The 24,235-nt window shown below is 45.7% G+C and overlaps 1 protein-coding gene across 3 annotated transcripts in view; it reads right to left on the minus strand.

Moving 5' to 3' along the window:
- cemip (cell migration inducing hyaluronidase 1) overlaps positions 1-24,235 on the minus strand; it is a 257,616-nt gene that overhangs the window by 63,625 nt on the left and 169,756 nt on the right. For all 3 annotated transcript variants that reach the window (XM_078241559.1, XM_078241557.1, XM_078241558.1), the window contains exons 13-14: positions 23,676-23,885; positions 5,530-5,735 (exon numbers count right to left, since the gene is read on the minus strand). In XM_078241559.1, coding sequence (XP_078097685.1) covers positions 5,530-5,735; positions 23,676-23,885 — 416 coding nt within the window. The remainder of the gene's footprint in view (positions 1-5,529; positions 5,736-23,675; positions 23,886-24,235) is intronic.

Genomic DNA, 24,235 nt, shown 5'->3' on the forward strand with positions numbered 1-24,235 from the left:
GTGACCCAAGCTGGGAGTCGAACGCAGGGGTGGGGGGATCTGTTGGAAAGTGAGGCAGGGAGGCATAAAGAGACTGGCAGTGGCTGTGATGCCATGGAGTCTTGTTGGAGGGGCTGGAGAATATTAAAGAGGAAATTAAAAAGCTGAGAGCAGATGAGAGGCACAGTGATGGGCAGAGAGATTGTATGGATCTTGGCATGGATCAGAGACCTGAGCAGAAACTGGAGATGCGGGGGTGCAGGGAATGCTGAGATTGGAAGGTTCAGGTCAGTGGGAGGTGAGGGATCATTGGGGCATTCGATCACAGAGTGTGAGTGAAGCAGATAAACTGGATCTAGCAGGTGAGTAAAAAGGCATTAACCCAGATCAGAGGCTAGGAATCCTGCGGATAGTAACTCACCTCCTGACTCTTCAAAGCCTGTCCATCATCTACAGTCAGGAGTGTGATGGAATACTCTCCACTTGCCTGGATGGGTGCAGCTCCAACAACACTCAAGAAGCTCAACACCGGCCAGGACAAAGCAGCCCACTTGATTGGCACCAGACCCACAAACATCCACTCCCTCCATCACCGATGCTCAGTAGCAGCAGTGTGTACTATCTACAAGATGCACTGCAGCAACTCACCAAAGATCCTTAGACAGCACCTTCCAAACTCACGACCACTTCCATCTAGAAGGACAAGGGCAGCAGATACATGGGAACACCACCACCTGCAAGTTTCCCTCCAAGCCACTCACCATCCTGACTTGGAAATATATCGCCGTTCCTTCACAGTCACTGGGTCAAAATCCTGGAATTACCTCCCTAACGGCATTGTGGGTCAACCCACAGCACCTGGACTGCAGCGATTCAGGAAGGCAGCTCACCACCACCTTCTCAAGGGCAACTAGGGATGGGCAATAAATGCTGGGCCCAGCCCGCGATGCCCATGTCCCACGAATGAATAACAAAAACCTCCTGGATCCAGCAGTCTTTGCCTCCCTTTAGCTGCCAGGTTTCCCAAGGTCCAGGAAACCTTGCCTGCCAGGGTTAAAATGAAAATGGAGATTAAATCTCAGGCACTCAGCCTCAGTATATTTATACTACCAACACAAGCCCTGGGAGCTGATTGGCCACACATCAATCATTCTGCCTCGGTTAAAGCTGAGACTTGGAGATTAGGGTTCGGGTTGGAGATTATTATAGCTGACCTGACCCCAAGCCACCCATTTTTGGGGATTGAAGTTACTGCCCATGTCAACATTTATTGGTCATTAAATGAAAAGACAATAGGAATGGTGTGGGCACAGGGCATTCGGACTGCTGCCCATATGGACACAGCACACAATGGTTGGGCTGAATGGCCTGTTTCTGTGAAGCAATTTGTACAATCCTATGGTTTTGCCAGTTGTTTGGACGAACTACAACTTCTAAATGGTGCCCATATCAATCGCTGCTTGTTTCACTGTGGGCAAAATCCAAAAATTGAATCTTATGGAACAACCAGTTGATCTTTGGTCGACAGAATTAGGTGAAGCCAAACTCAATTCCCTTTTTCACAGCTCTCCATTTTGCTTCCCCTTCCCAAAATATTTGTTGGTCACCCTCTCCATGCGTATTTCTTGATGAACTGAAACTCACACTAATCCACCTTGTCATTATGCGGCATGCTATTGTGTAATGAGGTATCATTATCTTGCACACAACAGCAATCAACATCTTGCACACATCAAAACATTTCCGAAATCTAAAATAAAAACCTGAACTCTCATTCTTCTTACATAATTATTCCATGTGGTGGAGAAAAGTAGGTTGGGATTTCATCAAAATATTGATTTTGTTGAATACTACTGAGATAAGTCAAGGGAAAATGTTATTTTGAGCCTCTTTAATATGGTGTCTCACTGCTGTGGTGTCTCATTGCTGAGATTTTGAGACTTGTATGTTTAAACATTTATTGTTAATCTTTAACTATTCACGGATCCAAGGTCTGGTCATGCATGATTCTCTCTCCAGGCTGCTTGGTTTCTGGACTGTTTCCTCAGAGTTCCTTTCCGTGTGACTCTGTGCATCATACCGTGGGATGATGCTGTTCTCCAGTCCCACATTTAACCATTGCTTTGCTGAGCACCTTTTACATAACAATGCATCTAGGCACAGAACACAACATCCTCCTTTCTTCTCTAAAGAAAATCTTCCACCCTTCTAACGGAGTATTACAATGAAATATTTACTTGCTGTCCCTGCTCCCCCCATCTCAGGTCTCTGACTTTATGAATGCAGACAGTCTTCCACCTCTTTGACACGTTTGGAGGAATGGTAGCAGCACTGTATGTTTATGGGACTTGGTATCTCCATTTCATTCACCATTTCCGCTCCTTGATATTGCCTTGTTTCTCTTTATTAGCAACTTGTCTGATTTTTGGGTTTGTCCCGTTTATTTGGTGGAGAATGGACTCTCTGTTTATACCTGCAATGAACTTGAACTATGGGTGGCACAGTGATTAGCACTGCTGCCTCACAGCGCCAGGGACCCGGGTTCGATTCCCAGCCTGGGTCACTGTCCGTGTGGACTTTGTACGTTCTCCCCGTGTCTGCGTGGGTTTCCTCCGGGTGCACCGGTTTCCTCCCACTGTTGGAAAGACGTGCTGGTTAGGTGCATTGGCCATGCTAAATTCTCCCTCAGTGTACCTGAACAGATGCCAGGGATTTTCACAGTAACTTCATTGCAGTGTTAATGTAAGCCTACTTGTGACACTCATAAATAAGCTAAACAAAACTTTTTTTTCCATGGTGTCCACCATGTTCTCGCTGGAAGTACATGTTTTGCAAATGGAACTTTCATTTCCACCTGTCTTGCAACTTCAGCCAAACATTTGTTTGCGGTTTTATTTTCAAACTCTTTTTGTAAGCTTATCAAACTTTTCATTCAGCTCACTGGTCCTCAGCAGGACCAGTGAGAGCCAGAGCTTTTGCTACTTCTGGTGCCTTGCGCTTCAGTGTTGGATTAACATTTTTCAATCTCATTTGTCTTTTCTTTCTCTGTTGGCAACAGGACTTTGTCCTGGTTTTCATTTTGGTTTCACTTTCCGGGGGGGGCGGGGGGTCTTTTCCCTGTAACTTCCAACTTCCTGCTGGAATATGGAACATTACTGCACCTGCTCCGCCAATCCATTCTCCTGTTTCTTCAGAGTGACAAGAAATTCATTTTCCTTCTCTATGTAATTTTCCAGAGGAATACATTTTGACCGGAGGAATTCTTGTAACATGTGAAGGTCTTTGAACAGGTTTCTCTTTTCTTTGTTTCAGTTTTGCTGTAATTGAATATAGAGTCACCTCAAAGTGCTTCCATTCTGCTGCTGAGAATAGTCTTCAATTCTTCATGTGGCTGGAAGGCCTCACATTGCTTTGCGTTTAGTCTTGAAGGACAATCGGCTGTTCTTTCAACCTATTATTTCCTTCTTGACCTCACCCTGGGGTCTCTTGTTCTCCCTCACAGGTCTCTTGGTGCCTTCTTTCTGGGGTCTTTTGTTGCTTATGTATCTTTATTAAGAGTTCCCTCTCTCTCGGGTCTCGCCCAATTTGTTTTCCAAGGCCATTTTTTCCTTATAGTTGCCACTTTAAATTTTGTTACTTCTTTTAAGACTGAGTGTGTAGTGACCTTTTTTCACACGGGTTGTAGTCGCAAGGATACAGTCGACTCCTCTCTGGGAGGTCTTGTTGCTGGGCAGATCTTTGAAAAAGAAACTTTGCAGGTATATCTTTCAACAAATGTATTAATGAAGGTACGGAGTGTTTTATACTGCACTGGGCTTTCTTTCTTACTTAACACTGCAGTCTTCTGCTCACTCTGATTGCTGTTTATCTCAACCTTCAGAACAGCAGCAATTTTTTTTAAAAACTCTGCAGGGACTTTGGTCTATTGTCTTTTCTGTGCTCTGCAGGTATTAAATCTGTAAGAAGTCTCACAACACCAGGTTAAAGTCCAACAGGTTTATTTGGTAGCAAATACCATAAGCTTTCGGAGTGCTGCTCCTTCGTCAGATGGAGTGGAAATGTGCTCTCAAACAGGGCACAGAGACACAAAATCAAGTTACAGAATACTGATTAGAATGCGAATCCCTACAACCAGCCAGGTCTTAAAGGCACAGACAATGTGGGTGGAGGGATACTGATAGCCAAGTTCCGCACACATGAGGACGGCCTAAACCGGGATGTTGGATTTATGTCACATTATCAGTAACCCCCACAGCTTGCCCCCTGGACTTGCAGAATCTCACTAGCTGTTCTGTCTGGAGACAATACACATCTCTTTAACCTGTGTTTAATGCTCCCTCCACCCACATTGTCTGTACCTTTAAGACCTGGCTGGTTGTAGGGATTCACATTCTAATCAGTATTCTGTAACTTGATTTTGTGTCTCTGTGCACTGTTTGAGAGCACATTTCCACTCCATCTGACGAAGGAGCAGCGCTCCGAAAGCTAATGGTATTTGCTACCAAATAAACCTGTTGGACTTTAACCTGGTGTTGTGAGACTTCTTACTGTGTTCACCCCAGTCCAACGCCGGCATCTCAACATCATGGGTATTAACTCTGTCAGCCATTGTTTTTTCTGGGTTTTTTTTTAAACCTTTGTGTTTTGCTTGCAGCTCTCTTTCAGCTAATGCAGCTACTGAGCCTATTGGACTGCCACCTGTTCTAAAATGAAAACACAGCTTCTTAAAGAATCATTTTTTTTCCCACTGTCTTATGAACTGTGACACTCAGGTTTTTGCAATTATCCAAGTGTGTGTCTCTCTAGTCTGCCGTCAGTTTTTCAAACCTTGGGAGACGGTTCTGGGTTCATCCATTTAGCTGCCACTGTTCATATCAACAAAGATCACCACATTGGATTAGGGTACTATCTCTGGTGTGATATCTTTTAGGAGGCCCCACTGCTACCAACCATGTTCTAATATGGTGCATGGTGCTGTCTCGATGATGAGGATTTGAGACTTTTGTCTCAAATGTTTATACGCGAGCCATTTTTTGTTAACTGTTAACTCTTCACAGGTCCAAAGTATGGTCATGCATGATGCTGCACCATGCAGATAGGTTGCTCAGAGAGTTCTGTTTCTCGATGTATTCATTAAATCAGAGGCCTGCGATGGGGGAACAGGGACAGCAAGTAAATATTTAACTGTAATACTCCGTTCGAAGGGTGGAAGGTTTTTTTTAGAGAAGAAAAAAGGACGTTGTGTTATGTGCCTGCATACTGACTGTTCCCCCAGAGTTCCTTGCCATGTGACTCTATGCATCATACCACGTGTGGTGCTATTCACCGGTCCAATGTTAACCCTTCTCCTACTGAGCACTGTTACATTACAATGCATGCAGGCGCATAACCCAAAGAAAATGCTTCCAAAATTAATTATTTTGCTCTCATCCAAATTGCGTGATGTTAAAATCATGTTGAACTTCACCAGCTTCACATTGGTCTTGTCGGATCATGCAATTTGCCCCCGGTCCCTATTACACCCCAGAAAACTGCCTGGCAATTACTCACTTGCAGTCTTGTCTGGGCTTGGGGACGTAGCCTGGGTACACGCCATCTGTTATGCTCTTGCACATTTTGCTGTCACGATCTGAAGGTAGTAGAGTCCCTGCCTTGACCAACAGTCCAAGGCAGTGATCAAATGTGTTCCTTTCCTCAGGACCATCTTCAGTGAAGAAGCAATGCCCCAGGGTCTTGTAGCCAATGACATCTTTCACCTGAAAAAAGAAATACAATTGGCTGAATTTTATTTTCCTGGGATGTCAGCATTGCTGGCGAGGCCTTGAACTGAGTGCCTTGCGAGGCCATTTAAAGTTTATTTATTAGTCACAGGTAGGCTTACATTAACACTGCAATGAAGATACTGTGAAAATCCCCTTGTTGCAACACTCTGGCACCTTTTTGGGTACACTCAGAATGGCAGTTAAGAGTCAACCACATTGCTGTGGGTCTAGACTGAGGCTAGACCAGGTAATGGATGTTCTTTCTCAAAGGGCATTCGTGAACCCAAATGGGTTTTTACACCAATTGATGATATCATAGTCACCCGGACTAATTTCCAAGTTTATGAATTGAATTTAAGTTCCATCAGCTGCCATGGTGGGATTTGAAATTGTGCCCCCTAAGCGTTAGTCCAGTGACACCACCATCTCCCCCGACAATCACCTGTGCTTCTGTTACTCTCATTACCTTCCCATTCCTGAAGCAGCTGAACAAATGAAGGGTGGGATCAGTCATTAATGGTTCATAGCAAATTCTGTTGTTAAGGTGCTTAAGATAAAGAGCAGACAAAGAAATTTTACAGAAATATTTTAACTGCTTCGATATTGGAGAGAATAAATCTCTGAAGCAAAAGCTGGGCTAAACTTTCTCTTTTAATAGTCTTGTAGGGGAGGCGATGGCCTACTGGTATTATCGCTAGACTATTAATCCAGAAACTTAGCTAATGTTCTGGGGACCCGGGTTCGAATCCCGCCACGGCAGGTGGTGGAATTTGAATTCAATAAAAAATATCTGGAATTAAGAATCTATTGATGACCATGAAACCATTGTCGACTGTCGGAAAAACCCATCTGGTTCACTAATGTCCTTTAGGGAAGGAAATCTGCCGTCCTTGCCCGGTCTGGCCTACATGTGACTCCAGAGCCACAGCAATGTGGTTGACTCTCAACTGCCCTCTGAAATGGGTGAGCCACTCAGTTCAAGGGCATCTAGGGATGGGCAATAAATGTTGGCTCAGCCAGCGATGCTCATGTCCCACGAATGAAGAGCAATTTTGAAATGGCAATTTCAAGGGAATTCTCACTTTGTCACAGTTAATGTTCATCTCTCAACCCAGCACCTATGCATAGCTAGGTTGCAGTGTTTGATTGCATTATAATAGTGACGGTGAAGCACTTTGAGATGTCCAAGGAACTTTAAATATACATGTTCCTTTTTGCTTCCTTATGTAGTCCATGGATTGCGAATCTACTTGTGTCGGTGGGAGTGAAGTAGCTGAAGAGGGCTCACTTGCAGCTATGCAGTTTTCACACTTCTTAGGCATGTAAATTGTCATTTAATTGGTCTGATTATTCATTCAGCTTTGGAGCTCTGTTTTACCTTGTTAACCTTGTTAAATCAGCAGCGACTCACTGATTGCTTGGCAAAGCAGGGGGCTTGTGCCTTGAGGCAGCAGCTTCAGTGATGGGGGTGTAGACGTCACTGGAGTTATAGAGTCATAGAGATATGCAGCACATAAACAGGCCCTTCAGCCCAATTCGTCCATGCTGACCAGGTTTCCTAAAGTGAACAATTCCCATTTGCGAACTTGGGTAGAGCAATTGTAGATTGAGAAGGAGAAAGTTAGAATTTCGTCTTTGGAAAATTGTAAAATGCTAGAATGGAAAGCATGGACCCTTTAAAAGGTGGTGCTTTTTCTGTGCTTAGAGATTTTTTTTAAAATGCAAGTACACAGAGAGCCCAAACTGAAACATTTATATCGAAAGGCCAAGCAGCAGATTTACCAAGACAACAGGCTTTTGAATTTGGCCAATTTGAATCAGGCACTTAGATACCAAGAACCTATTAAATTTAAATCTGATGGTTTTGACAACTTAGGACCAATCCCAGGCAGCATGGTAGCACAATGGTTAGCATTGTTGCCTCAGAGACCTGGGGACTTCAGGGATGATGTGGAGATGCTGGCGTTGGACTGGGGTAAGCACAGTAAGAGTTTTAACAACACCAGGTTAAAGTCCAACAGGTTTATTTGGTAGCAAATGCCATTAGCTTTCGGAGCGCTGCTCCTTCGTCAGATGGAGTGGAAATCTGCTCTCAAACAGGCCGTCTAAACCATCTAAATGAGGACGGCCTAAACCGGGATCTTGGGTTCATGTCACGCTATCAGTAACCCCCACAGCTTGCCTCCTGAACTTGCAGAATCTCATTGGCTGTCCTGTCTGGAGACAATACACATCTGTTTAACCTGTGTTTAATGCTCCCTCCACTCACAATGTCTGTATCTTTAAGACCTGGTTGGCTGTAGAGATTCGCATTCTAATCAGTATCCTGTAACCTGATTTTGTGTCTCTGTGCCCTGTTTGAGAGTAGATTTCCACTCCATCTGACGAAGGAGCAGCGCTCTGAAAGCTAATGGCATTTGCGATCAAATAAACCTGTTGGACTTTAACCTGGTGTTGTTAAAACTCTTACTGACTTCAGGGATGCCAAGATCCTGGGTTCGATTCCCGGCTTGGGTCACTGTCTGTGCGGGAGTCTACACGTTCTCCCCTGCGTCTGCGTGGGTTTCCTCCGAGTGCTCCGGTTTCCTTCAACAGTCCAAAAGATGTGCTGGTTAGGTGCATTGGTCGTGCTAAATTCTCCCTCAGCATACCCGAACAGGTGCCGGAGTGTGGTGACTAGGGGATTTTCACAGTAACTTCATTGCAGTGTTAACGTAAGCCTACTTGTGACACTAACAAATAAACTGAACCCATCCTATTGTGGGAAATATTGATATATCATGAGTATAAAAGAAGGTGAGCAGTGGAACAGAGGGAGGAGCAACTGCCTCCTGCCAGAGATAACAGCTCGAGAGAGAGATTTGCTGGCTCTCATAGCTTCATGTATGTCTTAAGAAAAGTACCATCAAGATAGCAAAAGTACCAAAGAAGAAAGAAGTTCGAGACAGAAGAATCAACAGAGAAGGCCCAGAATATTCCGGCCAACACCAAACCTGGTTGTAATTTTGAGAGTGACTAAATGAGTGGGAATTGTATATGTCTGAACAGCATTCCATTAGAATCATGCTTTATTCGGTATGTTAAGAGCTTAGTTAATTTGCTCATTGTTAGTTAGATAAAGAAAGTGTGATGTGTTAATTTTAGAGTGAGTGTCAGGAATTTATTTTGTATTCAACCACCAGGAGTTGTTGAAGAGCAGGTCACAGATGTTTTTCACAGATTACAAGGCAAGGTTTGGGTGTTTTGGTGTTAGTTCTCAGAGGGGGGAATCCACCTCTGCTTTATAACACCTGTGTTTGGCCCATATCCCTCTAAACCTTTCCTATCCATCTATCTGTCCAAATGCCTTTTAAATGTTTTAACTGTACCCGCCTCCACCACCTCCTCTGGCAGCTCATATAAGCACACCCTCTGTGTGAAAAAGTTAGCCCTCTGGTCCCTTTTAAATCTTTCCCCTCTCACCTTAAACCCGTGCTCTCTAGTTTTGGACTCTCCTACCCTGGGGAATAGATGTTGGCTATCCGCCTTATCTCTGCCCCTCATGATTTTATAAACCTCTGTGAGGTCACCCCTCATCCTCCTCGGCTGGAGAAATAACCACAATGTCAGATGTAGAGTCCCTTGGAGAGACAGAGGGAACAGCAAGAGAGAAAGCTCAGAGCGGAGTAAGACTTGATGAAAGGAACAGGGACTGAAATAGAAAGATGGAGAAAGGGAGAGAACAACGATTTTTTATTGATTCGTTGGACATGGGAGTCGCTGGCTGGCCACCATTTATTGCCCATCCCTAATTGCCCAAAGGCAATTGAGAGTCAACCACATTGCTGTGGCTCTGGAGTCACATGTAGGCCAGACCAAGTAAGGACGGCAGATTTCCTTCCCTGAAGGACTTTAGTGAACCAGAAGGGTTTTTACAACAATCAATAATGCTTTCATGGTCATCGGTAGATTTTTGATTCCAGATCATTTTTATTGAATTCAAATTCTACCATCTGCCATGGTGGGATTTGAATCCAGGACCATGGACATTAGCTGAGTTTCTAGATGAATAGCCGAGCGATAATACCACTAGGCCATCACCTCTCCACAACAACTGAGCTGTAACAGGACAGAATCATTTTAGGGTTGAAGGGGTTACCCTGGGCTTTGCAGATATTGTACCTTGTTCCCTCTTGACCATCTCAAGAGATTTTCAAATTTGGTCACATCCCTCATTGATGCTGTGGGAAATTATTCGATGAAGCAACACAAAAATATTTACAGTACAGAAAGGGGCCATTCGGCCCACTGTGTCAGTGCTGGCACAGGTGTTGAGAAGTTGTGTGTAATCCTGGCAGCTAGGGCTTACAAATCAACAATGATTTGCTACAGAAACAGTGCAGAAATGGAGAGCTCCACAGCAACATCCTGGTTTCAAATGGAGCCACACATGGTGAATAAAAACAAGACAATTTGGGGCTTGTCTCAAACCTGGCTCTCACAGATCTTAGTGCCAGGCCTGTGCTACCCTGAACAACACACCTGGTCCCCAGTCCCAGTATCTGTTAAAATGTGATTTGTTTTGTGGTTTGCGTCATTAGTACTGGCCTTGTTGTGGAAGTGTGGGTTAACAAATTCTGCCTCTGTAGGTTCACAGAACTCAATGCATTCACAGGGAAAGCAACTACCACCTGTGACTGATTCACATAGGATAAGACCATTAGATGTAGGAGCAGAATTAGGCCATTCGGCCCATCAAGTTCAATGAGATCACGACTAATCTTATATGATGACCCTCAACTCCACTTTCCTGCCTTTTCCCATAACCCTGGATTCCCTTGCTGATTAAAAATGTCTATCTCAGCCTTGAACATACTTAACAACTCAGTCTCTACATCTCTTTATGATAAAGAATTCCACAGATTCATTACCCTCAGGGAATAAATTTCTCCTCATCTCTGTCTTAAATGGGTGACCCCCTTACTCTGAGATTATGCCCTCTGGTCCTGGACTTTCTCACAAGGGGAAACACCCTCTCAGCATCTGCCCTGTCAAACCCTCTGAGAATTCTATAGGTCTCAATAAGGTCACCTCTCACTCTTCCAAACTCCAATGAGTACAGGCCCAACCTACTCAACTTCTCCTCATAAGAGAATCCCTCCATGCCCGGGATCAACCTAGTGAACACTTCTCTGGACTGCCTCCAATGTCAGTATTTCTTTCCTTACGTAAGGGGATAAAAACTGTTCATGGTATTCCAGGTGTGGTCTAACTAGTGCCTTGTGTAGTTTTGGCAACGACTTTCACTGACACTGAATTCAAAGAAGTTTCAAAGTGGTTACAGCCAATGAAGCATTCTTGAATGACAGTGAATTGTTGCTCATGTGCAACAGCTAATTGGTCCCCCCCACTAGCCCCGCCCCCCCTCCCCCCAAAACGGTCACGTTAAACTGTTTTTAAAGAGATGTTGGTTGATGGATAACTAAGACACCAGAAAAAATCCCTTGCTCCGTGGTGAATTGGGCCAACGCACTTCTGTTTTTTTTCAACCAACCGAGAGGTCAAACAGACCCTCGGACTAACGTCCCACGTAAAAGGCAGCACCTCTGACACTGCGGCACCCCTGCAGTACTCCAACAAGGAATGCCAGCCTATGCTTTTGTGCTTAAATCTCTGGGGTGGGACCCGCAAGCTTCTGCATCTCCTCCATTCCTGAGCACCCTTGGGAATGGAGGAGACAGGGCAATCTTCCCAAACTGAATTCCTGCCAGAATAAATATCTTTTCTGGGCAATACACCATGATTTTTTTAAATGTGAATTCAGATTGGATTGGGTGAAGAACAGTAATAGACGTGGATGAGGTCAAGTATAGCAGCAAATTCTATTTTGGATGGTTAAAAGGTATAATTTTACTAACCTTGCTCTTAAAACTGTCTTTAAGTTTTAATTAATTAATAGAGTGGGCAGCAATCTCTTTCACCCACAACCCAAAGTATATAATTCTAGGTTTTGTGCTGTGACAAACAGTATTCAAGATGCATGACTAATTATTCAAATGAATTCACAATGATTGAGACCGTGTGTGCTAGCTTATTTACTCTTTCACAGAGCCTGGTTAGAGTATCATGGTAAAGGACATGTTCAAACGACACCACATCACATCGGTCACGCTGCAACATTGAAGATGCAAATCACAGCTTTAATTCCACATCGCAGTCACGGTGGCAAAAAAGAAATGTTGGTTTTTCACAGACCCCAAACTCTGTCTCCTGTTAAATTAGTCACTGATGATCAAGAGAGTAAGAAGTTTAACAACACCAGGTTAAAGTCCAACAGGTTTATTTGGTAGCAAAAGCCACACAAGCTTTCGGAGCTGCAAGCCCCTTCTTCAGGTGAGTGGGAATTCTGTTCACAAACAGAGCTTATAAAGACACAAACTCAATTTACATGAATAATGGTTGGAATGCGAATACTTACAACTAATCAAGTCTTTAAGAAATAAAACAGCATGAGTGGAGAGAGCATCAAGACAGGCTAAAAAGATGTGTATTGTCTCCAGACGCTGCAGACGCTGCGACAACGGATGAATGAACACCGCTCGACAATCACCAGGCAACTGTTCTCTTCCTGTTGGGGAGCACTTCAGCGGTCACGGGCATTCGGCCTCTGATATTCGGGTAAGCGTTCTCCAAGGCGGCCTTTGCGACACACGACGGCGCAGAGTCGCTGAGCAGAAACTGATAGCCAAGTTCCGCACACACGAGGACGGCCTCAACCGGGATATTGGGTTCATGTCACACTATTTGTAACCCCCACAGAGTTTCACTGGCTGTCTTGTCTGGAGACAATACACATCTTTTTAGCCTGTCTTGATGCTCTCTCCACTCACGTTGTTTTGTTTCTTAAAGACTTGATTAGTTGTAAGTATTTGCATTCCAACCATTATTCATGTAAATTGAGTTTGTGTCTTTATATGCTCTGTTTGTGAACAGAATTCCCACTCACCTGAAGAAGGGGCTTGCAGCTCCGAAAGCTTGTGTGGCTTTTGCTACCAAATAAACCTGTTGGACTTTAACCTGGTGTTGTTAAACTTCTTACTGTGTTTACCCCAGTCCAACGCCGGCATCTCCACATCATGATCAAGAGAGTCCCATAGATCTTCACCTTCTCTCCGAGTCAGAATCTACTCCAGAAACATGAACACACAGGATGGGATTCTCTGGTCTCTCACGCCGTCCCCCGCCCCTCCCACCCCGAAAGCTCCTGCCAGCGAGAATGGAGAATTTGACACTCAGCCAAATCTTCATTCACAGCAAGCGGGACTGGAGAATCCCAGCCGCGGCGAGGTTGGAGAATTCTGGCCATCGTCCTGCTGCAGCACTGAAGGAGATGCTGCTATTCAGAACGGACTTTAAATCAGGAACCCATCTGCCCCCTCGGGTGATCAAAGAACTTAGGAGCATAAACATAGAAGTAGGACATTACTGACATTGTGCCTGCCGTACCATCCAATCAGATTATTGCTGATCTGCATCCTAAGTTCATCTCCTTTGCCTCCATATCCCTTAAAACCTTTGGAAAACAAAAATCTATCAATCTCAGAGTTAAAATTAGCAATTGATCTCGAATCAATTGTTCCTTGCGGAAGAGAGTTTCAAACCTCTAGCAGGTAGCACGGTGGCACAGTGGTTAGCACTGTTGCCTCACAGCGCCAGGGACCCAGGTTCAATTCCGGCCTTGGGTCACTGTCTGTGTGGAGTTTGCACATTCTCCCCATGTCTGCGTGGGTTTCCTCCGGGTGCTCCGGTTTCCTCCCACACTCCAAAGATGTGCGGGTTAGGCGGATTGGCCATGCTAAATTGCCCCTTAGTGTCAGGGTAAATGCATGGGGTTATGGGGATAAGGTCTGTGTAGGATTATGGCCGGTGCAGACTCGATGGGCTGAATGGCCTCCTTCTGCACAGTAGGATTCTACGACTCTATGAGGTAAAAGTTTGGAGTCTGGTTGAAGAGGTAGGTGAAACGGACTGCTGCACAAATCCAATCCTATCTCTTCAAGAAGCCTCACCACCGAGAATGCCCAAGGCTTATTCCAAAGAGGAACTGGAATTGTTGGGAGCTTCCGACAGGACTGCTTTCAAAAACCACAAACACAGCGGGTGGCAGGAATGGTGACCCTGGGCAGCACAATTCCATTCCTCGTTCCACCACGGAGGAGATACAGGCCCGGCAGAGGGAAGCTGGCAGACTGAACAGGAAAGCAACCCACTTTTCCCAGTTCAGAGAGGATTATTGATGCGATGCCCCTGCCTCAAGCAAACATCAGCATTCCCACCCTAATCCAATGTGGAATCTGGGCAGGAAGTTGTTAACGTATCACCAATGTGCTTACGAGGGAGATTCCAATCTGATCCAGGGACCTCCAGCATCTTCAGTTGGTCAATGAAGAAATCGGGAGACTTCACTTCGACTGGGAGACTGAAAGTCTGCTGACCAGACACTGCCTAATGCAGGAGTGGGCAGGTGCACTGCTGAGAGGCGGGAAGAGGACCAGGGAGGAGGATAGAGTTTTCCAATGACTCATTCGTGCAAATGGGAGAGAGAGGAAGCAACTCTTCCTTTCCAGCTGTCTCCAGAGTCAAGTTTTGAACATCTTCATGGGTCAGGCAGGACACTGAGGGACGGATTTTACTGTCCTGCCCGCCATGGGAATCAGAGGTGGACCATGGAAAGGTCCACTGACTTTGGGTGGGATTTTCCGGTTTTGGGGCGAGCGAGGCTGGAAAATCCCGGCCTGGGTGTTGGAGGCGACAGCTGCACTGACAAACTGGTGGTGTTATAGCTCGGGGAGGGGGCGTTATGTCGATGGCTGCCGGGGAGGTGTGCTTCAACCAGAGTGGGAAAGCAACTCCAGCCCTGTGGTCACACTCATGACCTCAGACCTGTAGCTGGAGGACAACCTCAGCAGACCATTTCCAGAGGGGAACTGCTCAATGTCAAAGGTCTGGTGGATGATGTGGGGCAGTGCAGCGGAACCTGAAGAGATTGCCACAGGTGACACGAGTGAAGAGTCATATAGCAATGTGAAATCCTGAAATGTGTGTGTCAGAGTGTCCAGGGGTGCATCCAGGGTGAGGAGGTCCAATCTGGTGCTGGAAGGAGATACTGAGAGGTCAGGAAAGCATCCATATCCTCATCATAGTATGGAGACCAGAATTGTACACAATATTCTAAATGAGGCCTAACTAAGGTTCTATACAGCTGCAGCCAATTTTTATACTCAATGCCCGGACCGATGAAGGCAAGCATGCCACTTGTTTTCTTGACTACCTTCTCCACTTGTGTTGCCGCTTTCAGTGATCGGTGGAAATGTGCACCTAGATCTCTCTGCCTGTCAATACTCCGGAGGGTTCCACTATTTGCTGTATAATTCCTACATGCTTTGGACCTTCCAAAATGCATTACCACACACTTGTCCGGATTAAGCTCCATTTGCCATCTCTCCGCCCAAGTCTCCAACCGGTCTATATCTTGCTGTATCCTCTGACAATCCTCTTCACTATCCGCTACTCCACCAATTTTTGTGTTGTCTGTGAACATACTAATCAGATCAGCTACATTTTCCTCCAAATCATTTATATATACTACGAACAACAAAGGTCCCAGAACTGATCCCTGTGGGATCAGCATACTTTGGACAATAGATAATTCCCGTTTAGACTGTAATCACATCACAAAACAAGTGGCAGCACCCTGGAGTCTGAGAAGGCTTGTGAGGGGAGAGGATGAGAGAGGGGCAGCAAGGCAGCAGCTGTGAATCTTTAGCTCCTTCCTTTCCCTTGAGAGTTTGTGCAGTTTTGATGCTGGTGGAATATAAAGGAACACTTCTTTTAAAAATGCTTGTGCATTTAAACCTCATATTGCACATACACGTTGGAGTTTGGAGCTTTGAATAATGATGGTCTCAAGTTTTCTTTCCACCACATAGCTGACGAGGAATCACTTCCACACTTCCTGCCTGCTATTGGTGCAGTAGGATTTATAGGCTTGGCTGTGTTACAGACACACTTTCCTTGGACATCAGGGCGATGTGAACCTGGAGTTCCTGAGCCAACAAGACCTCTCATAACCTCTCTAGGCCCACATGCTCAAAGTCTCTGTTGAAGGCGCTGTTGAAGAAATGGGACTAATTTGTCAGTGAGATATTATTGTAGTTTAAAGTTAAGTTTGCCATGACATGCCTTTCCCTTCCAAGAGCACAAGTCTTCAGAGGACAGGCTAAGTGAGAGTGCAGACTCAACCGCTGAATGCACTGATTACTCACGTAAAAGGAATGTAACCTTAAAGGGCTTTGGATGAAGCCAGATTGGCCGGATTCCCCACTCTGTGACTGTCAGTAACAACAGGTACAATTGCTTCAGTGCACTCTTTAGCTATAGCCTCTGAACTCCAGGAGAGGAACCGACTTTCTCCATCACAGAATCTCAGATCCCCACACAAATCACAGTTGAAATATTTTCATGCAACAAGTTGAGGAAAGACTTTTAAAAGTTTTGTTGAGCCAGGGAGGTTAAGCAGGTGCAAACTCAATGGGCCGGCTTCAGTCCAGCTCTTTGCCTGTCTGCTTTCTAATGCCATGCATTATAAGACAAAAGGCTTTTTGGATAGATTAAATTAGCACTGCAGATGTCCCTGCGATATTAATGGCAGGATTACATTAACATTTTCCTCTTGCTCCTCTCCCACCCAGCAAGGGCTGAGGGTCGACAGAATGTCCGGGTCAGCAAGTCACCAGCAGGATGGGCGAGGGTCCGGTCGGCTGGGGTGGGGGTGCGCGGGGGCGCGGTTTGCTGATCGTGTCGGTGGGAGAAGCTGCAATCGATAGGGAGATTGAGCAGTTTAGGCCTATACGCTCTGGAATTTAGAAGAATGAGGGGAGATCAAATTGAGATATACAAGATGATAAAAGGTATGGATAAAGTAGACGTGGAGCGGATGCTTCCTCTTGTGGAGCATTCTGGGATGAGAGGTCATAGTCTTAGGATAAGGGGTAGCAAATTTAAAACAGAGTTGAGGAGAAACTACTTCTCCCAAAGGGTTACAAATCTGTGGAATTCGCTACCCCAAAGTGGAATGGATGCTGGGATAGTGAGTAAATTTAAGCAGGAGTTAGACAGATTTTTAATTGGTAATGGGGAGAAAGGTTATGGGGAGAAGGCAGGAAAATGGGGATGAGGAGCATATCAGCCATGATCGAATGGCGGAGCGAGCTCGATGGGCCGAATGGCCTAACTCTGCTCCTATATCTTTTGAAGTTATGATAGAATTAGATAGAATCCCTACAGTGCAGAAGGAGGCCATTCGGCCCATCGAGTCTGCACCGACCACAATCCCACCCAGGCCCTACCCCCACATATTTACCCACTAATCCCTCTAACCTACGCATCTCAGGACTCTAAGGGGCAATTTTTAACCTGGCCAATCAACCTACCCGCACATCTTTGGACTGTGGGAGGAAACCGGAGCACCCGGAGGAAACCCACGCAGACACGAGGAGAATGTGCAAACTCCACACAGACAGTGACCTGAGCCAGGAATCGAACCCGGGACCCTGGAGCTGTGAAGCAGCCGTGCTAACCACTGTGCTACCGTGCCGCCCCTGATAGGAGAGAAGCTGAAAACTGTATCGAGGGGTTGGGGCAGCAGCTCCAGCTGGGAAAAGCACTAACCTGTCAGCTGCTTCATACCCTGGGGACGGTGGCTGGCAGCTCCGACACTCAACTCGGGCTCGGCGCTGCGGAATCCTGATTTCAATATCATAACAAGGTGCTGCAACTCACCAAGGGTAGACGCACACACGTCACATTACGCTGCCACCAATGCAGCAGCAGGTGTATACACAGCGCGTTCGAGATGTGTTCCTTGATTCAAAATTTTTAACCCTACCCCAGACCATAATTTCTTGGCTTTCTGAACTTTGGTGAGGCTTTGCTTCCCTATGACAGACTTGAGATAATCAATACAGTTTAACTTTGAGCAAGTTGTTGCAAACTGTATACAAGACTGATCTATGTAGACAACTGAAAGACCTTTGTACCATTTGTAATGGCCATTTTAGTAGTTAGCACTGTTGCCTCACAGCGCTAGGGATCTGGGTTCAATTCCAGCCTCTGGCCACTGTCTGTGCGAAGTCTGCACATTCTCCCCATGTCAGCATGGGTTTCCTCCAGGTGCTCCAGTTTCCTCCCACACTCTGAAGATGTGCGGGTTAGGTTGGTAACTTGCCCTTTAGTGCCAGGGGGACCAGCTAGGGTAAATATATGGGGTTACAGGGATAGAGCCTGGGTGGGATTGTGCTTGATGCAGACTCGATGGGCTGAATGGCCACCTTCTGCAATGTAGGATTGGGGCGGCACGGTAGCACAGTGGTTAGCACTGCTCCCTCAGTGCCAGGGACCCAGATTCGATTCCTGCCTCGGGTGACTGTCTGTGCGGAGTCTGCACGTTCTCCCCACGTCTGCGTGGGTTTCCTCCGGGTGCTCCGGTATCCTCCCACAATCTGAGAGACGTGTTGGTTAGGTGCATTGACCTGAACAGGCACTGGACTGTGGCGACTAGGGGAATTTCACAGTAACTTCATTGCAGTGTTAATGCAAGCCTTACTTGTGAATAATAAATAATAAATAAATGATTCTATGATTTTGTAATTTTTTTGACTATATTGCAGCAGCCCAGAGTGCAACAGGATGTACGTCGAGGACCTGAATATTATTGCACTGTGTGAGATGGCCACATTTGAGATATTTGACAATGAAGTATACTTTTGCCAAAGAAAGAAAGAATTCAGGGTAAGCGCCATGACGTTGAGGACACAGACTGTTGTCCTCACTCAGTCACCTGACCACTGATGTCACAGTTACATCATTAATAGCATCATGGTCTCATTAACATATCCATTAACCCATTACTCACAGTGCAGGGTGGGAGGGTGTGAGGGGAGCCAACATCACGGTCAAAGTGTCTGCAAACTTCATAGAACACAAACACCATCTGCTATGAATCCCAGATGGTATTAACCACTTGATTAGCTTTGGCTCAGACAGAATACCACGTCCTTCTTTTCACGTGCTTTTACTGAACGATGAACAATAGAATCATAGAATCCCTGCAGTGCAGAAGGAGGCCATTTGGCCCATCGAGCCTGCACCGACCACAATCCCACCCATCTCCATTACCCCACATATTTACCCTCCTAATCCCCCGACACTGAGGGGCAACTTAGTACGGCCAATCAACCTAACCTGCATATCTTTGGACTGTGGGAGGAAACCGGAGCACCCGGAGGAAACCCACGCAGACACAGAGGAGAACGTGCAAACTCCACACAGATAATCACCCGAGGCCAGAATTGAACCCGGGTCCCTGGCGCTGTGAGGCAGCAGTGCTATCCACTGTGCCATCGTGCTGCCCCAAAGAAGAATAGTCAAGACAAGAAAAGGCTCTTTGCCCCAGTGGATCTGATGTCTCCTGTACTCTAACTCTCCCACCGTATTGTTCGTCCTTAACATTTTTCCTGACCAATTATTCATATTCACTGTTCCTGATTCATTTTCACATATTATTTATCTTACTGCTACCATTTACCACCTGAACATGACCCACATTAACCTCTTCCTTCTCAATTGTAAACTCTGCTCAGTTCTCCTCACCTTTCCTTCTATTGACGGTTAGGACCAACCTGTAGTCCCGACTCCATTCAAAACTTGTGTATGTTTTTAAGCAGCTAAACCGCCAGAGCCTCAGTTTAATGCCTCATCTGAAAGACAGATCCTTCAACAGTCTAGCACTCCCTCACCAGCGCAGCGGAATACCAGCCCAGATCTTGTGCTTAGTAACTGGATCCTTCTCACAGGATGAGGAACAGGAGCCAGGAATGTTTCCAGGCCCCAAACCTGTTCCCAGGTCATTGTTTGGGAATTTGAACTGGGCTCAGCTTTGATTGGTGTAAAGCCAGGTTCCCTGCCCAATTAAGGGTGGTGGGGAGGCCCCTGCAGCTGGATGGCCAATTGGAGGCCTTCTAGGTTGAGAGAAGCAGCAGGCAGCAGAGGAGTGTGGGTAACTGAGAGGGCGCTTCAACACAGGTAGGCCGCCATTGTACTGGGCCAAGGAGGGTGTGCTCAACTGGAAATCCTCTCCAGGTGCTCTTTGGCCAATCAGCTACCAACAGGCTGGGGGCCAACTCTCCAGCCAATTGGAAACTGGAAGCTATCTGGAGAATGTCAATTGGCCTCCTTTGACCTTGGTTAACAAGGTTTTTAATGAGTCGAATTGTGAGGAATTGGTGTGCTTCCGGCCTAGAATCTGCCTTGCCAAAAGTGGCGAGGAGCGGGAAGGTCAGGACACCAGCACGTTGGCCAGCACAGGCATTTCAGACCCAGCCCCCTGTTCCCAACCTCGGCAGGGTCCAGAATCCAGCCCTGTGTCCGGAGAGAGATATCTAGGCTACAACCTGGAAAGCAGTCAAGATTTAAGAGACAAGATGCATTTATCTATCGTCTGTACAGCTCAAAAATATTTATCACAAGTTTATTTTCTACCAAATTCTTTAAAAGCTCCATTTCTTGGCTCCATGTTCACCAATGCCATGCTTCTTTGGGTGGGGTGGGGGGAATGTGGTGCTTTAAGAGGTCACGCTGTTGCGTTTCTCACACTGAACCCACGCTTTGTTTGTGTGTGGCTTGCACTGAGTTAAGAACTGAAAAACAAAGCATTCTTTTACTATTCTTACCAGCAATGGATATATCTGGATAGTTAACACTGAAAATTGAAGACAGATTAATTCCAGGGATGTTGAAAGCCTCTTGCTTGCCTGAAGGGTCAGCTAAAACATTATCCGTGGCCAGGCTAAACTGACACAACTGTCTGGTCCAAACTGCTGGTTATAAACAGAGAACTACTGACACCGTCTGTAAACAGGGTGGCTTGACCCTTCCCTGAGGCAAAGAGCCACAGTATTATATTGCATCAGGCGGCCTGAACGATGTTCCAGTGTGCGGTTGGGTTTTAACGCTGAGCTAAGGCTAGCCAGTAATGTTTCCTGTTCCTTTCAGTGGAATTGTGATACCATTCCCCAATCTTACATGCTGAGAACAGGGCATTCCTTGGCAAAACCTCAATCTCCGGATTAGGAAACACATCGGTTTGACACTGGATACAGGGGAGTGCAGCGACCAGGCAAGCCAGCATCTCATCCCACTCCCTTTACATTTCGGAGTCCAATCTATTATCAAGTGAAGCTAAACTCTAATCGAGTAAACCTTTGGAAATAGCCATAGGAATGTTATTTTTAAATATCCATGGGCAGCACGGTGGCACAGTGGTTAGCACTGCTGCCTCACAGCGCCAGGGATCCGGGTTCAAATCCGGCCTCGGGTCACTGCCTGTGTGGAGCTTGCACATTCTCCCCGTGTCTGTGTGGGTTTTGTCCGGGTGCTCCAGTTTCCTCTGAGGCTCCAAAGAAACTGTATAGCCAAGTTCCGCACACACGAGGACAGCCTCAGTCGGGATATTGGGTTCATGTCACACTATTTGTAACCCCCACAGCCTGCCTGGACCTGCAGAGTTTCACTGGCTGTCTTGTCTGGAGACAATACACATCTTTTTAGCCTGTCTTGATGCTCTCTCCACTCATGTTGTTTGTATCTTAAAGACTTGATTAGCTGTAAGTATTGCATTCCAACCATTATTCATGTAAATTGAGTCTGTGTCTTTCTATGCCCTGTTTGTGAACAGAATTCCCACTCACCTGAAGAAGGGGCTTGGAGCTCCGAAAGCTTGTGTGGCTTTTGCTACCAAATAAACCTGTTGGACTTTAACCTGGTGTTGTTAAACTTCTTACTGCTCCAAAGATGTGCAGGGTAGGTGGATTATCCATGCTAAATTGCTCTTTAGTGTCAGGGAGATTGACAGGATAAATACGCGGGGTTACGGGGATAGGGACTGAGTGGGATTGTTGTTGGTGCAGGCTCGATGGGTTGAATGCACTGTAGGGATTCTATGGGATGATATGATTTTATGATTCCTAAACACAGGAATGGCGGAGAGAGCGGGATGCTTCACACTGGATAAGTGCTTAAAGAGATTCAGAAAATAAATACAAAGGGAAACTTGTTTATACAGCATCTTCCACTGCCTCAGGACATCCCAAAATGATGCACAACACAGCCAAGAAATCACTTTGGAAGTGTAGTCACTGTTGTAACATAGAAAACTTAGCGGCCAAATTCTGCACAGCCAGCTCCGACAAACAACAATATGATCATACCCAAATTATCTTTTTTTTGTGAAGGTGGTTGAGGGATAAATATTAACGAGAACACACGGGATACATTCACCTGAGAATCATAGAATCCCGACAGTGCAGGCGGAGGCTATTTGGCCCATCAAGTCTGCACTGACTTTCCAAAAGAACAGCTTGCCCAGGCCCTATCCCTGTAACTCCACATATTTAACCCATTAATCCCCTTAACCTATACATCTTGGGACCAATTTATCATGGCCAATCCACCAAACCCGCACATCTTTGGAGTGTGGGAGGAAACCGGAGCACCCGGAGGAAACCCACGCAGAAACGGGGAGAATGTGCAAACTCCGCACAGACAGTGACCCAAGCCAGGAATCGAACCCGGTTCTTAGTGCTGTGAGGCAGCAGCGTTAACCACCGTGCTACCATGCTGGCCACTTTTTCCTCCTTTAAGAGCTATACCCAGAGATGGTGATGGTGGTGTCTGGGACATTATCTGTAAGGTAATGATTTGTCAGTATGACTATGTCAGGCTGTTGCTTGACTCGTCTGTGAGACAGCCCCCCCAGTTTCAGCACAAGCCCAACACGTTAGTGGTCGATAGGGCTGCGTTTACTGATGCTGTTGTGGTTTCTGATGCCAGGTGGTCTGTCTGGTTTCATTCTTTAGTGACTTTAATGGTTTGGTACAGCCAATAGGCTCACTCAGCCATTTCAGAGGGCATTTGAGATTCATCCACATTGGTCTGGAGTCACGTGTCGGCCAGACCAGATAAGGACAGCAGATTTACTTCCCTAAAGGACCTTAGTGAACCAGATGGGTTTTACAACGATTGACAATAGTTTCATGGTCATCATTAGACTTTTAATTCCAGATTTTTATAGCATTCAAATTTCACCACCTGCCGTGGTGGGATCTGAACCAGGGTCATAGAATCATAGAATCCCTACAAGTGCAGAAGGAGGCCATTTGGCCCATCGAGTCTGCACTGACTACAATCCCACCCAGGCCCTATCCCTATAACCCCACTTATTTACCCTGCTAATCCCCTGACATTAAGGGTCAATTTAGCATGGCCAAACCACCTAACCCGCACATCTTTGGCTTGTGGGAGGAATCTCACGCAGACACGGGGAGAACATGCACTAGAGCATTACCCTGGGTCCCTGGATTACTAGTCCAGCGACAATACCACTACACCATCGCCTTCCCCAGAACTGCAACAGAGTGTCAGCTTAGCTTTTGTGTTCATCTTAATCATACGCTTGCATTTTTCTTAATATTTTTAATTTGTAATGTTTTTGATTCTAACATTTCGATGTTTTTAATAAAAACTCATTTAATTGAAGAATTACACAACTGAATAAAGATTTTTTTTGCCTTTTTGTGAAAAGAAATATTTAATGAAAAGATTTAATCTTTAAATTAATCAGGCCAACTAGAAGGACTTCCCACACCAATCTCTTGGATAAACAATGAAGTTTTACAAAGGTCCTTCTATAGATCCAAAAGTTCCCTTAACGTTGGTTAAATCAAAGAATTCAAAATGGCTATTTCATAGACAATCATGTCCAATTTATTCCATAGGGGAAAAAACTGATGAAGCATTCTTATTTGCAATTGCTTGCTCATCAATGGAAACACCACTTACCAGAAGTCCATTGGATCCATGAATGGTCACACACCGAGAGAAAGAGTCATGAATGGAGACGCCCTTCACATAGGTTGGAGGGCTGTAGCCACCTTTCTCATCCAGGTTTCCCGTCATGTGAAAATGGATGGGATAATGGCCCATTGACTGCTGGCCCATCTGCTTCAGCTCAACACCTTCAATGTGAGCTGCTTTAAAGCCCACACCCATCTGGAGAATACAAGGAGAACCTTTCAATACACACGTGACTGGTTAGGTGCATTGAGAATGCTAAATTCTCCCTCACAAATAAAAGCAAATCACTGCGGATGCTGGAATCTGAAACCAAAAAACAGAAAATGCTGGAAAATCTCAGCAGGTCTGGCAGCATCCGTAAGGAGAGAAAAGAGCTGACGTTTCGGGTCCAGATGACCTTTTCACAAGTTAGAGTAATGATCGAGTAGGCAATACTGAGCCATGAGGTTACAGATTGTGGTTGTACATAATCTGCTGCTGCTGATGGCTCACAGTATCTTATGGATGTCCAGTCTAGAGTTGCTGGATCTGTTCGAAGTCTATCT

Source organism: Mustelus asterias, chromosome 24 (assembly GCF_964213995.1).
Source record: "Mustelus asterias chromosome 24, sMusAst1.hap1.1, whole genome shotgun sequence".
Lineage (NCBI taxonomy): Eukaryota > Metazoa > Chordata > Chondrichthyes > Carcharhiniformes > Triakidae > Mustelus > Mustelus asterias.